Source organism: Oenanthe melanoleuca, chromosome 5 (genome assembly GCF_029582105.1).
Source record: "Oenanthe melanoleuca isolate GR-GAL-2019-014 chromosome 5, OMel1.0, whole genome shotgun sequence".
NCBI lineage: Eukaryota > Metazoa > Chordata > Aves > Passeriformes > Muscicapidae > Oenanthe > Oenanthe melanoleuca.
The window spans coordinates 4,878,804-4,895,144 of NC_079339.1; the positions used below are offsets into that span (position 1 = coordinate 4,878,804).

At 38.1% G+C, this 16,341-nt stretch overlaps 1 protein-coding gene across 3 annotated transcripts in view; it reads right to left on the minus strand.

Annotated features, from left to right (window-relative positions):
* GAS2 (growth arrest specific 2) overlaps positions 1-16,341 on the minus strand; it is a 106,915-nt gene that overhangs the window by 51,993 nt on the left and 38,581 nt on the right. For all 3 annotated transcript variants that reach the window (XM_056491997.1, XM_056491996.1, XM_056491994.1), the window contains exon 4: positions 7,993-8,134. In XM_056491997.1, coding sequence (XP_056347972.1) covers positions 7,993-8,134 — 142 coding nt within the window. The remainder of the gene's footprint in view (positions 1-7,992; positions 8,135-16,341) is intronic.

Sequence of the window (16,341 nt, forward strand, 5' to 3'; positions counted from 1 at the left end):
GTTAAAGCTCTGAAAGCAATTCCTTTGTTCTATGCATGTATGAGACCTAAAAGGGGAAGCCACAGACTTTAACATCTCTAGGTAATTAATGTCCTGAGGTAGACCTCCAGCTTCTGTGACTTCAACTTGCAGCTCCACTGGCATGAATAAGTAAATGCTCATCCCAATACCTTTGCCTAGTGCCTGTGTGGGCTTTTGAGAGATATGAATTTGTCCTCTAATCTGATCCAAATATATTTCCAGAAGTGAAACTGCAGAGCATGAAAACTAAACAGGCACTACACTAGGAAAAATATATTTATTCTTCAGCCATCTGTTACTGAGAACATAACTGAAGAACACGTGGACATTCAGCTACTTTCAGTATTCTTCCTCCCTACAAACAGTAATTACATTAAATATTTATCTTTACTAGTAATCAGTATTTTTAAAGTGTTACATTCATGACCCTGAAAGTGTATTCTGCTATTCTGGTTTTAAGCTGGTTGTGACAGCCCCAAAATGAAACTTAATTTAGGAAATAAGGCATCCCCCAATATATAAATGGAATAAACTGGATTTGGAATAGTCAAAAAGAGTAAATTGTAATTCATAAATATGCACATATGGATAACTTTGGAATGGAGGAAAAAGAGAGGTTCAACCACTACTATTTGTAAAAAGATCCATAAATATAGATAGAAGAAAATTTTACTAAAAAAATTTTTTTTACTAAAAAAGTAAAAAAAAATTATCTACCCAAACAAAATTCATAGACTTTTAGCAAGTCTGACTCAACATAATACATTTCATGCGTTTCACACTGAACAATGTGGCACAGTGAAATCATTGTTAGATGATGAAGATGTGTGCAGGCAATAACCACCACAAAAACAAACATCAGGTCATCTCATAAGACAGTGCTTCTGACAAGAAAATATTAGCATTCCTGAGGACTATACAGCATATGTATTTGGGGACTTCAGAGACCAATAAATGTTATTTTCTGTAGATCTCCTGCTTAAAATTAATGGAAATATCCATCTTTCTAAAGAATCTTACTGATGGCATTTGCTTGATAAGAATGCAATGGGAGGATAAAGAAATAGTGTGAACAAATCTGGCTTATTTTAGGTGTCCTGCCTTTTTGCTTTTCATCTCATCTCATCTCATCTCATCTCATCTCATCTCATCTCATCTCATCTCATCTCATCTCATCTCATCTCATCTCATCTCATCTCTTCTCATCTCTTCTCATCTCATCTCTTTAAATGCTTCTTATCTGCTTTCCTCATTGCCTTCATCTTTACATGCTACCTTCAGCCACTCCTTGTTAACAATAATCTGCTCCCATCTTGTTGCTGTCCCATTCTCTATACTGGTATTCCTCTTTTGTTCACTCAACCTTTGTGATTCTTCCATGTACCTACCTACTGTTCACCACACTTTTGCATCCTTCACCAGTCCCTTCCCCAGGCTCCTTACCTCAATCCTTGGATGCTACCAGGAGAAGCAGAGGAGAAAGAGCCTCTGCTTTCAGCACTATTAGAACCTGTGACTGTGAGGAGACAGAATGCATAATGCACATGGAGTCCTTGTGTTTATTAAACACATTTAAACTGAGAGTTCACAATAACATTCAGGTTTTTTGCTTTGGTTGTGGTTTTGGTTTTGTTTTTTTTTTAATTAGCAGAATATCCAATCACAATACAGAAATAAACTTCCTTCAACTTCCTGCCAAGTTTAAATCTTGGCTCCTAACACTTTTATAAACCCTAAAGAAGTCAGTCCTCCTAACATAAACTTTTTTTAAAAAAAGATTAAGATATCAGGTATAGCTGAACCATAGAAAGTAAATATGATTTATGTTTCTAAATCATTCCTTAGCCAATTAGAAGCAAAGAGTTTTACCAAGTGCCATAGTATTTATTATCACAGGCTTCCAATTGCCATCAGAATTCACACTAGTTTAGGGAAAATTTTCCAAAAGGTTGGTCCTTTGGTCCTTCCTATTGTCTCTCACTTTTTCCTTCAATTTTTATTCTGATGCTAGAGAAGGCTTTTTGTTCTTAAAAAAAATTGCCTTGTCAACACACTGTTAACTTTTCCCAAACTTACCCTTGCTTCTGCATCTGAGTTATGCCACGACACACTTGTGCTTCCCCCAACTCCCTGCCCTATTTCAGCTGAATCACTGATGGAAGTCTCAAAACAATTAAGGTGTCCAGCATACTAGACCTAAGGATAGTAAAGAATTCATCTAGAAGGAATATAAAGATCATCTAAACACTAACAATTTACTGAAATTCATTAGTTTAACATGAAAATCTAGTGGTAACAACACCAAGTCCAGGATGCTTCTATAGTCCTCAAAATGAGACATATTCAGTAATATGATGAGTAGTTTAGTAAAGAGTTGTGAAAGATGGGACAAAATCTTATTCTGATGCAACTTCATGTAAATTTTAACATGGTCTTACAATATGTAGATGTGTCAATATAAAAGAACAGAAAAAACTTGCATCTTGAAATCAGATAAACTACAGTAATAATTAAAAAATATTTTTCTCCATGTATAAAATATTTTTAAGCAAGCAACATTTGAGTATTTTTTTTTAAATAAGCTTTAAACCAACAGTGTTAGAAGAGAGATCAGAATGTTTGTGTTTCAGTTTACTATTTCCACTAAAATACCAAATGCTTTTATTTAGGAAACCTGTCCATGGAACTCTAATCAATCCATTGCATCAAAAGAAGTCCATGTCACATACTGTGTGCACAGATGCATAGAATATACAAGCACAGAATATTAACCATCAACAGCATCCAACAACTCCCAAAACTAACGACATATCAGCATGCTGGCACACTCAGTGGCAAACCCTTTTCTTGCTGGGTAGATTTTATCATGGAAGAGACGCAGAATATTCATTGGTTCCAAATCCTATAATCATCCAACAGCACTCCATTACCATGAAGTGTTCAGAACATACGCTCACTTAACTATGTTCACTTAATTTACATTATTAACTAAATTAATTTAACTAAACTTAAGTAACTTAATTTAACTAAAGCAATCATGAAAAATCTTACCATTCTTATTTGTCCAAGAGCTGTCTTTGAGTATTATACTCTTCAGGCATGAGCAAAATTACAAATATCTCCACCTAGAATGCTTCCACATATAAAATCACCATAACTATGGGGATCTGCTGCCTTAAAACATATACAGGAAAATTTACAAAGTATACTTAGGGGAACAGAAGAGTTAAAGGCAGTATTAATATCCTTACACTGCGAGGAGTTAGCACATCATGTTCGGGGTCCTAATAGTCTGATACATCTAAGATGACCATTCAATGACACTGTACCTCAAGATTTGCATAGATGATCAAAATTTTGATTGTGGATCATAATTTTTGGTAGTAACAAAACTAATTCTTTCTCCTTTAAATATGCTAATGTCCTGGGTTGGTGTTGTGTCTGCTCCTCTCCTGCCCCCACACCTCTCTGTCTGCATGGAGCTGCCGCCGTTGCCCTTTTCCCCCCCTCGGGGGTGGTGGTGCCCCGGGGCTGTGCTGCTTGGCTTGCTCGGCTGCCCGGCTGCTGCTTGCTGCTGCTTGCTGCCCGCTGCTTCTGCCCCGCTGCTTCTGCCCCACTGCTTCTGCCCCCGCGGCTGCTGCTGCCCTGTTGCTGCTGCTGCTGCTGCTCCGGCTGCTGCTTTCCCCCCTCCTCTCTCCTTCAGTTCAAAGATCTGTACCGGCTCCGGACGGGACCTGAGCATCAGAGACTGCCTCCGGAGCCTGCCCAAGAAGCTTCTCGCCCTTCCCAGCAGCGACCGTCTCTCACTTCGGTGAAAACATTTCTTTTGTCATCTGGGATTGTACTTTCCTGTTGCTGGGAAGTGTTTTTCTTGTGTTTGTTAATAAATAGATTTTTTCCACTTTTCCCCCCGAGTAAAATTCTTTCCGAGCCCAGTGGGGGGGGGGAGGAATTGTAAGGGGGGTTTATTCTCTGGGGGGCTCCTTTGGAGGCTTCCCCCAGTTTTGTCCTAAACTTGGACATATAATTTGGTGGCCCGTACGTGGAAACCAGAAAAAGTGGAAAAAATTTATTAACAAACACAAGAAAAACACTTCCCAGCAACAGGAAAGTACAATCCCAGATGACAAAAGAAATGTTTTCACCGAAGTGAGAGACGGTCGCTGCTGGGAAGGGCGAGAAGCTTCTTGGGCAGGCTCCGGAGGCAGTCTCTGATGCTCAGGTCCCGTCCGGAGCCGGTACAGATCTTGGAGCTGAAGGAGAGAGGGGGGGGGGGGGAAAGCAGCAGCAGCAGCAACAGGGCAGCAGCAGAGGGGCAGAAGCAGCAGGGCAGAAGCAGCGGGGCAGCGGCCGGGGTAGCTAGCAAGCGGGCAGCAAGCAGCAGCAAGCAGCAGCCGGGCAGCCGAGCAAGCCAAGCAGCACAGCCCCGGGGCACCACCACCCCCGAGGGGGGGAAAAGGGCACCGGCGGCAGCTCCATGCAGACAGAGAGGTGTGGGGGCAGGAGAGGAGCAGACACAACACCAACCCAGGACAGCTAACTTTAAAAATAAAAAATATGACAAGCATGCTAGATTTGGGAACAATTGCAGGGAGCACACGTGGTGTCCCTCTATTTTGCAGCACTCAAGATTATCCCTATGTACTGTGTTGCTATAATTTTTACAGATGGTCATGTATGAGCTGCAGTTTATACATGAGATACCCCAGCCTCCTTTTCTTTGCAAAGGCATTAACTTGGAGACTTTCCTGCCATGTCTCTGCACTTAGAGATAAATTGCTACCAATCAGATCTGGCTTTGTTAAAAATCTTAACAGGAAACTGTGTTTCCAATTTGCATTTTAACCCATGTTAAAGCATGATAACATTCAGCAAGACAAACTACATCATATTATAGACTACTAACAGAATAAGAGTATAATTCTTCAAACTTTTGAGCTTTTTAATGGTCTTATCCATTGATATTTAAAGTAGCTAGAGATTAGACAGCATAATCATATGTACTAGTATATCAAGTACCTCTAGTTTTCCTTCTATTTACTTTTCCTTCTATTTATTTTGAAGACTTTGATCTTGTTTCCTTGTTTAGCTCAGCTAAACTATAGCCCAAATCCAACAAAGCAATTGAAACTGTACTTAACTTTAAATAATTACATAAATTCCTAAATTAGTCCACAAATGAAGGACAAGACCAAATTGACATGAATAGGTCTGTTCACCTGTTTGTCTGGATCAGCCCTGAAATGTTACCCTTTGCAGATGGAAGCCTCTAAGAGTACTCAACATTCCCATTAACATCACTTACCTGCATACTCATTAGGCGTGGGCTGCCCCTATCTGCTCTAGTCTCTGAGACAGTTCCAATTCCAGTGAGGAATACCTGTGCATCACTTCAGTCTCAGTGCTAGAAAGTTCTGAGCGTGGCATGCATTTGTGTGCAGTTACACTTGCATGATTTCAAAGACTTCTTCAGAACTCATAACGATGAGATAGTATTTTCAAGTACTGAGAAATAATAGCAATTAATAATTTCTTCGCTAGCAAAGATTTCATTTTGCTGATCTCTAGTATACTTGGTACTTTTTTTTTTTTTAAAATCAGTACTGCCATAAATCCATTGTTCGAGTATTTCAATGCACTAAATCTTTAAAATCACTCTTATAATTCTAGAATAGATATTTGCCAGAAAAAGATTTCAGGAATGTTTTATATGATACAGTAGCATGATGAAAATGTCACTACATGCATTTAATTAAATAACACAATATTTGCATACCATAAAGCAGGTAGAATAAGAGTAAAAAATTAGGATAAAAATCCACTCCATTTAGAACATTGATACAATAAGTTTCTCCAACACAGACAGAAAAAAGCTGCTTTATCACTAACAATTTACACACCAATTTACTGACTTTATAAGCCCTGAGAAAAAACAGAAGAAAATACAGAAAACAGTTACCTCTGTGACCATAATTTTACCACAAATAATCATAAAAAATGCAGAATTCAATGAGGCAGTGCAAAGACAGATGTGATTCACAGACATCTCTCATTACTTTGAAAAGAACCTTTGATATTACTTACCTTTGTTGAATTTTTGCTTCCTATGCATTGGTGAAGTGATTTGTGGAAGAGAGAGAGGAACATAAAAGCTTTAGATTGGCAACTGTTAAGATTTATCTTTATTTTTAATGCATCAGGAAAATCTCAAAAGAAAGCAAAACTCTGAGTTCACATTTGAACTGAGAGAGAATTATAGCTATTGGTTTTATCAATTTTTTTTTTATGGCATGATTACCACACCCTCAATTTCATAAAAATAGTTTAAAATATTATCAAGTCCTAATCCTATTTCAAACACCATAAATCTTTTGTACTAGTACCTTATATAATAAGGGAAGAAAAAAACAGGGCCTAGTTTGTAATCAGTGAAGAAAATCAGTCACTAATCAAACAAAATAGAGCACAGGTTTGTGCAGTCATATTTCACTTCAGTTTTCTGAGAGGAAGTCCCCTGGAACACACCTTTCCAGGTGTATTTGCACTCTGTGTTTTACTATGGCAGGCAAGGCACTGTGCATGTGTGAAAATTAACTTATCAGGAAATGTCAGTATTCCAGTTATGTTAATTCTATCTCCAAACAAAATGTAATTTCTTAAAAATGCACAGTAAATTTGTGGAACAATGGCAAATGGCTGGGCTTACCACAGCAATACAAACTTCAAATACCTTGAAGCATTCTGTTAACCAAAGGTTCTTCTGCCTATCTCAGGCACTGGAGGTCTGCATCTCCTGGTGTTTACAAGCTTCTTGGTCCTAGATAAATGTCCAACTTCTTCACCATTTCAAATAATTGGAACTACAATTATTGTTCATCTTCCATGTGATTTACCATATCAAATAAGAATTTCATCTTAAATATTTAATTAACATAATGAAGTCAATACATATATTCATCTTACTATTTGCCACCTTTGAGATACTAATCTGCCCTCTGCCAAGCATTTTCTCGCAGATATATAAAATAATGCAATTAAAAAACCTCCCAGAATAAAAGAACAGACAAAAACAGAAAAAAAAAAAAAAACTATCAGAAATATTTGTGCTAGACTACAGAAGTAGCACAAGACTGTAAAAGAATGGGAATAGATCAGTCACAACACATGAAAGAGCTTTAACAGGGCAAAGGCTTTCTGAGCAACAGAACAAAGAAGCTTCTTCATTCAGCACAGTGTGTTCATTTGTCTTCCACAGAAACTGATCTGTCATCATGGCTGCTTTACACTTTTATCTGATTTCAGATAACAAACATTGGACTCTCATAATTTCATGAGAGTTAGCTGAAAAACTCTGAAGTCTAGATTCAAAAGTTTTCCTTTGAAGAGAGAAGAGTTAAAACAATGAAGAATATGTAGTATTAGAGCAGTGGTTTCCTAAGCAGTACAATTCTTTTCATGAAACACCCTGAAGCCGTAGTGTGGGATAATTTTTGTCCAGAACCACTCAAAAGAACCACCTGGAGAAAATGGTCAGCATAGGAAACAGAAAAATTTTGTATTTTTTGCCTCCTGTGCAATTATTAAATCTCCACAAATAGCCAAATGTCTGCAGACAGAACTGTGCATGCACTTGTATCGTACTCTCCCAAAAAGAAAATCACCATCTTATACATTGAACAGCATTCCATGCTCAGAAAAGTATGTGTAGGGTGAAAAATCATTTGTGTGCAAGAAAATATAGCCAGATTTTCCTCTCATTTAAGTTCCTCTAAAAATTGACTTAAATGGGTATTATGTGATGTGTACCTTGTTTGTTTAGTCTACAGACAAGTGGCAGAATTAACACAGTCAAACACAGGTCAGATTTAGAGCCGGGACCTATTAAAAGCCTTTCTGTCTTTCAAGGCTAAATGCAAAGGAAAAGTTATTTTAAATTACCAACTACTATATAAAGAATAAAGAAATACATACCCAAACCTTCTGATTCAAACAGGCAGGTATCATCCACACCTACATCTCTGCACCAGGATAAGAAATTTGCTGTGTTGTCCCGTGCAAAAAAAGACCCTGAAGGAGCATTGGCTTTGCATGGAATTTTCCGAACTGGTAAGGTCTGGAAAACAGGAATTCTTTATTTTGCTAAATGATACATGCTAGCATAATACTTAAGTATTACAAAGTCACTGTGCAAGTTTTGCATAGATGGATAACTGCCACCAATTGATTTCCTTAGCCATTAAAGAATTCCAAGCAAAGAAGCATGAGAGTAAATTTAACAGCATGAAGTTCACAACCAAAAAGTTTTTCCAAAAGTCCACTCAATGAAGTTGAGAGCTGAACCAACATTAGCTACTTCTTAGGAATATTAATAACTGCAGGCTTTGGATTGAGTGTTTGGTCCAGTTTACTGAACAAAAAAAAAAAAAAAAGGCAGACTTTAAACTAGCAACTGAACTTTCTCACAATTAAGGGTGAATTATTTTCAGTTCTATTTTAGGAGGTAATCATAGTGTAAGGGAATGGGTCTTGAGGCCCAGAGAGTACAAACACTTCAGTAAGGTCACTGTCTCCTGCTTAACAACACACAGAAGTCCCCAGTGCACAACACAGGAGTGTAAACCTAGAAGTTACAAAGTCAAAGTCAAGGTCTTTAGAGACAGGCTGTCACTGTATCAGAGTAGCTCCATTTACATGATTTCAATATCAGGCTGGATGCTACTGATACAACATTATTATTTGTACCAAACAGAGTAATTACCACAGCAATCCTGCTGCCTGTATTGGTACGTTTACTGAGACACATTTAATTCTCACTTAAGGTTTCTTTTCCTCAAATAAAAAATAGCTATAATACATGGCCAAGTGAAGACAGAAAATGCAACATTTTTGCTATGTAACTTTATGAATCTCTAAATTATGGAGGAATTCAGACCTTATGTTGATTTGAATGCACTGTTTCTCCGATGCTGATTTATGAAATGTTTACTTCTGTTCTGAAGTCAGTAGTTACTCAATCAAAGTGAGCTAAGAAGTAAAAAACTGACAATATTCATTCTCATTCCTACCTTAATATTTCTGGAAATGGGGAAAAAGACACAGAAGTAGGCTTCCCCTTAACAGCTTCTAGCAACATAATAATATCAGTATTGAATACAGCTTAGAAGGAGAAATGTAATGGCAGAATATGTCTACATGCACAGAACTACTCACTGCTATCTACCAAATAAGCCAAATAAAATGAAAATAGAACAAGCAAGCATAAACACCATTGTACTTATCAGTGTGACAGTGGGGACTAACTGCTTGTCTTAGATATATAAATACGTCTCACAGATTTATGCATTTAAATCTATTCCTCAAGTCACCATTTAGCTTTCATTCCCCCATGAATCTTATCCAATTACACAATTTATGTTTCATTGTTTTGGAAAAATTAACTTATGGTTTAAACTATTTTGCAAGGAGATATTAATACTTTTCTGTAATTTATATAAAACACTGACCAATTCTGCATAATATTTTAAACAAAAATCCAGGTAAACCTTATGCCACAGATACCGTATTACCTCCTGGACCACCCTAGAACAAGGAGGGGAAAGCAAGAAGAAGGCAGGGAAGTAAAGACAGCTATTCTCTAATCCAGAATAAATAAAAAAACTATAAACATGAGTTCTTTCAAGGGGTTCTAGAAATGGAACAATCTTACAGATCAGAAAACAATGAAGTTTTAAAACATTATTTCTGCCCCCTTTCTATTCTTCTGGAGGGAAAAAAAAAGAAAAAAGTGGAAAAAATGCTCAGTTACTCACAGGTATTTTATTTTTTCTTTTCTTAAAAAAAAAAGTTAGTAAAAAGCTGTCAGCACTAGACATTTTTTAGGCTGGCACTCTTTTCACGTCACACTAATTTCTTCAAAGAAACAATGAGTATTTCTTCTGAGGCTAATACTTATCCTGTACAGACTGTTTCTCCCACTGAATTTTCTCTCATTGACTTAGTCTTTAGGAAGAAGTAATGCAGCATTTGTCCGTCTCTGTCTCTCCCTATACCCTTTCCCAGGAGATTTTAACTAGAGATTTTAACTAGACAAATCTAATAGTCTTAAAAGCACACTCACTTCTTTTAAAAGGAGTCACACAAGCCTCTGGCAGCTAGGTCAGCTAGTTCAGGCTGCAGAGGAAAGCTGTCCAAACAGGACTTCTTTTATGATTTTTCATGAAAATCTTACACAAAACATTGCAGAAACCTTAAAGAAGTCCCTTCTTCAAAATTATTTCCTAGAGAAGATTCAACTCAACCTCACCTCTTTCAGTGCAAAAGAGAAACAAGCAATGTGGGCAGGGATATTGGACTGGAACAAAGAAAAATGGGGAATAGGCAGAGAGCAGCAAGACCTTGGCTGCTCTGTGAGGGAAGATAATCCAGGACCAAAGGGTGACCCCAGCACAGGCAGTGGCAGCCCTCACTGACAATGGTGCAGACCCAGAGCACTCAATAAAGCACACGAGCTTTAGATAGTTGCTGTGTAAGAGGAGGAAGAGCCACGTCAGGTCTAGTGTGCCCAGGGAAGGCAAGTCAGAAACAGCAGAAGACAAGGCTGGACTCAGGGCTGCAAACAGACACTGACTGAGGCCCTGGCCATGAAAACCAGCACGCAAGCAGCCAGGCTGGAGATGGTCTGTTCACAACACAGCTCTGGCAAGAAAAAGGGCTGAGGTAAAAGGGAGGTTCTGGGCCATGGACAGAGAGTGCAGGTCAGGGCCCTGGGGAGGCTGGTCATGATTACTACGGTATTTTGATTCCCTTAAATCTTGACAATTAATCTGTGGTTTTTAGCGTTTCAGTGGAACCAGAAACACTTGGTAGTTTATAATTAACTTTGTCTTGTCAATAGGTGCAAAAAGGTGTCATTTCATACCATTCTATCAATCTAGTTACATAAAACATCCATTATACATACATCATACTTAATCATATTCTCACTGAATTAAATTACCAGCAGCTCTAAATTAGTTTAGCAACACGAAAATCAAGCAGAATGAAATTTCTTTCCCATATCACCTCTGCTTGGACCAGATTATCTGAAGTGATACACGGACATTGAATCAACTGAGTTAGTAGTCAACATAAGGGAACCAAATAAACTATATCTGACACTACTATACTCTTTGTAATTTCTGATATATTATGTCAAATTAAAAGCACAGATTCTGGATAATCTGTTACAGATGAACAACACTGTAACAGGAACAAGATGCTAAGAAGCCAGGTCCAGTATTCCTGGCATTTGCAGACTTGTGCATAAAAATTTTAGAGAGAATGGAAAGGAGATAAGGGTACAGTTACTTTATGTGTAAGAGCAGACCTGCAGTATCAAATCATGTTATCTCTCAGTTCCCTCTTCAGTTCTCATTTCTGAATTTTTCCACAGTGTCCATGTGTTACTTTGCTCTCAGGCTTGCCTTTGCAGAAAACTAGTGAATCTTCTCCAAGAAAAAAGACCCTGTTTCTAGTGCCAGGAACAGCTCAGGAGGGCTGGTGACATCATACTGGGGTTTTTTGCTTCCACACAGCTCTCCAGTTCTAGACAATTCTGTACCTTTAAACTGCTTTGTGCTGACACAACCATAATAAATAGCCTATGTTCTTTCAAGTCTTGCTAAGGATGTTGAACACTGTTCTGGAAGTCTGTAATAAACCGCTTGGATTAACTTAGAAATACTGAACAACAAAAAACAACAAACAAAAACCCAAACCAAACCACACAAAAAAATTTCTTGTGTATATGACTGGTGGCTGCCATCTGGCAATCAGTGGAGATCTGGGCTCAGTGTGGGCACAACCCATCTGCTCCCCTTGGCCCTGAGCCCAGCAGCATGAGCAAGCCTCCAGCATTGGTCCTGGAGACCAAGACCTGTTGTGTGGCACAGAGTCTTCAGCAGTACAAAAGCAGCCAGAAGTGAGGAGATAGCCAGGAGAGCCTGCACAGCCTCTCTTCTAAGGAGCCATTGGGAAGGCACTGCAATATCTGGCAGTAATGCAGAAAACCTCTAGTGACCCTTGAGTACTAGGCCCCCAGTACTAACAACACATTAATAAATCTGGTTCTAAATATTTTGTATCTTTGGATTTATGTATATTGCAGTGACTGAATGCAGAATTTCTTCCAAGAGGCACAATTCAGAACAGATGGTTTATGTGTCAGTAATCACCTGAAATTTCATACACATGACCATCCATAAATTACAATTCTACGTTTTGACAAGTAACTTTTAAACACATCATTTAACCTAGCTTCACTACGAAGCTTCAACATTCATGGAACTTGCAACATTCCTTCACAATTATAAGGATTACAGTGTCTTTCAAAAACATCTTTTCGGTAGTAAGTGCTGCACAGCAAATAGTAAGAGCCTAGGTACAGAACATCAGCCTTAACTAAGCAAATTTATGATATTCTTTAATTTCATAGTGACAGAAAAAATGTTTGAATAACAGATGTCCTAAACAGCTCAGAAGTGATGAACAACCACATGTAAAAACAAGACATTGTTGCGAACAACAACTACGTAATTTAAGGACCAAAAAGACCACAAAAGCTTCAAATAATTTTCAGGAGCAAATACTACACAGACAAATATCCCTGACATCACATGATCTCACTAAAATATACTGAAGTTTCGTCCCATTTACCACAATATTAGGCTCTTGCTGAAGAGAACAGCAAAAAACCCCACCCTCTTTTCTATTCAGTAATAGCCCTGCCAGGTTTATCACACAAATCATAGGGAAATACTCATATTTTCTAATCACCTACTAAATTTTCCAACCACCTCTTAAACAGAAGTCTACTTTTTTAATATTTCCAAAACTGTCACTTTACTGCTCAAACCATAACACATGAAAGCTTTTATCCAAGAAAGGTTTCATGCACAAATATTTTTTACTGAGTTGTATAAATGGCCTGATTATTTCAAAAGTGCTTTCTAACAGATCATTCTGAAATAATTAGGTTTCCACATGGCAAAACTGACTTTTGTTGATTCAGTATAGTATAACCACAGTTGCTTTGAAGCAGCAGTGGCCGCAATTACTCCTATCAAGTATCAGGAAAACAATTCCCCAGTCACACTCCTTTTACAATCTTGTCTTGTTGACATGTATGCGTGTGGTTTAATACAGGATGTGAAAGTGTGAGTGAAACATATGATGCAATCCTGGAAAAATGTTGTCAGGTTCACTTCTAAATCCAAAGGGGACTCTCTTACATCGGTGCTCTGAAATCATATGGAAAAATCTATTTTTTGTAATGCTTTTCCAAAATAAGTTCATGAACACATGCAAAAATCCCCATTTATTTATGGCAGACTTAGACTTGAGTCATATTTTGAAGATTGCTCATCATATTTCCTTCTTTGAAAAGATTATTTCAGGACATTTTGAACTGTTGCTTTTATTTTTATTCAAAAACAAAAAGAAGAGCAATTTGTCTGCTATGATGGAGGGTTACAGTTAGCTAGGTACTGTTAGGAAAAATTTGCTTTTATCTCCTTATGACCTACATTAACCAAAATGGGGAGTGCATGGGGGAAATTATGCTATGCAGCAACTAGCTGCAGTGGTGTCTTTCTAGGCCATTTAGTGTTATGTGAGCATAAATTCATATTGAAATGTGATTATATCAGCTAGAACATGTATCTATTTCAAAACTTTCCATCATTTGCTTTTTAACTTAGCTCCGTGGCTAGTACCAATCATTTTCCTCCTTCTATTCTTTCCTCATTTTGCACAAGTGTTCTTAAACAATTGGACCAATGGTCAAAACATGTGCTAAATGCACATGTAAAACAGAATATGGAAATACATACATAGAATTTAAAATTAAGCATTTCACACTGAAAAAAAACCTAAGAAATATAACCCCTCAGCCTTCCTAAAGCTGCAAATAGAAGTTAAACCCCAAGAAAAATTTAGCACAAAAGCTCAACAAGGAAGTTTTGAAGGCTTAGGAGACACCAAAAAATGCCAAACTTTTCCACATAGAACTAAGAACAACTTCTAGATTAATGAAAAGTAACATTGAACTTACAACAAAGCAAGCACCCCATAGAATTCACTTAAAGGTTAGCAAAACATTGCCCTTCAGTGAAATAGTCTTTACATTGTCATATTATGTCATTTTAATTGAATAGGAGATTGGATTTCAAGTTTACAGATCAGTGTTGACCAGATTTTTACCCTATATAATAATTGCAGAGATCATCAAAAGCCAAAAATCACTCATTATTAACTTCCTAGATTCTAAGAAAGCATTTGTGAATACTTTGGAATCCCTAACAGATTTACAATATGCCAATAAAATAATTAACATCATAAAGGCTTTATAGAAATATACAGACTAAAACATTGAAATAAACGCAGGACTAAATGAATGCTTTAACCATGCTATTAAGTGTCAAAGTAGAACACATTCTCTCAAGTGGCATTTCCTGTAGCTTCTTAAGAGTACGTATATATAAAAAAATAACCTTAATTTAGTAATATAATTTTAAAAGTTAAGCATTTTTTCATGTCTTTTTTTCTTCTATGTGTTCTGTCCCAAACACAGGTTACTCATCACACAGCAAGATTGGTATTCTAAAAAAGACAATGTTAATAGTAATAAAAAACTAATTTCACAGAAACAATGCAGCTTTTGCTTCTAGTAGTCTGGCAGAAAGCCAAGGAATACAAGAGACTATTCAATCCACAGACAATGCCCTGTGCAACTGTGATACCCAGAAGTAAATAATGTCAGAAAGCAGCAAGGCAGAAGCTTCATTCACCAGCTTAAGCACATTTCATTTTTTGACTAATAAGTAATTTAAACGTAGTCAAAGGTCACGTGCATTTCAACACATGGAGGCAAAATTCCAATGTCTGTCAGAGCTAGAAGTTCATCTATCAGAGGCCAGCTGTTGGGTAACACACAGAGATCTACAACCAGGAATCTTGCACTCGAGAGCACAACTCATGGAGGATCACAGCAGAGAGCCGACCTGAACAGATGTCAGACGCTGTTCCTTCCCACTCAATTTGTATAATTGAGGGTGGGATAAGGTCACTATAGTCCAAAGACTTGGGAAGGTCTATAAATTGTCTTTTAAAATCTATGCCTGTAAAATATCCATGACTACTAACAAGTTCACTTTTATCAACATTCTTTCAAAATCCTGAAGAAGTAACTTGCAAACTCCAGGCACGTATGCACCAAAAATTAAGAGCTATTAATCCTACCCTCTGAAAATGCTAGCAGGCCAAATGGAAATACCAGTGGTGGTTTGGTTTTTTATCAATGCAATAATAGCATTAAATAGAGTGACTACTATTAGAGTGCATTCAAGAGAGACACTTCAATTAAATTTTTTTAAGCGTATTAAGATTTTATAAACAGAGACAATAAGAAAGACACACTAGGGTAAGTGAAGGCAAAGACCTCCTTACAGTACCCATGAAAACATCAATTCACAGAATCACAGAAAAACTAGGTTGGAAGAGACCTACAAGATCATCAAATCCAACCCTAACACCTCAACTAGACCATGGAACCAAGTGCCACATGCAATCTTTATTTAAATACATCCAGGGATGGTGACTCCACCACCTCCCCAGGCAAAGCATTCCAATACCTTATTATTCTTTCTGTAAAAAAAATTCTTCCTGATATCCAACCAGTATCCCCCTTGGGCACAGCTTGAGACTGTATCCTCTGGTTCTGTCAGTTGCTGCCTGGTGAAAGAGACCAAGCCCCACCTGATTACAACCACCTTTCAGGAAGTTGTAAAGAGTGATAAGGTCACCCCTGCGTCTCCTCTTCTCCAAGCTAAACAACCCCAGCTCCCTCAGCCATTCCTCATATGACTTGTGTTCCAAGCCCCTCACCAGCCTTATTGCCTCCTCCGGACACGCTCAAGCGCCTCAACATCCTTTGTAAACTGAGGGACCCAGAATGAACACAGCACTCCAGGTGCAGCCTCACCAGTGCCAAGTACAGGGGAACAAAATACAGGGACCTCCCTGCTCCTGCTGGTACACTATTCCTGACACAGGCCAGGATGCCATTGGCCTTCTTGGCCACCAGGGCACACTGCTGGCTCATATTCAGTTGGCTGTTGACCAGTACCCCCAGGTCCCTTTCCACCTGGACACTGTCCAGCCACACCATCCCCAGCCTATAACATCCCAGAGCGTTACTGTGGCCAAAATGCAAGACTCGGCACCTGGACTTCTTAACGTCATCCTACTGGATTCCGCCCATCCATCCAACCGATCCAGGCCTCT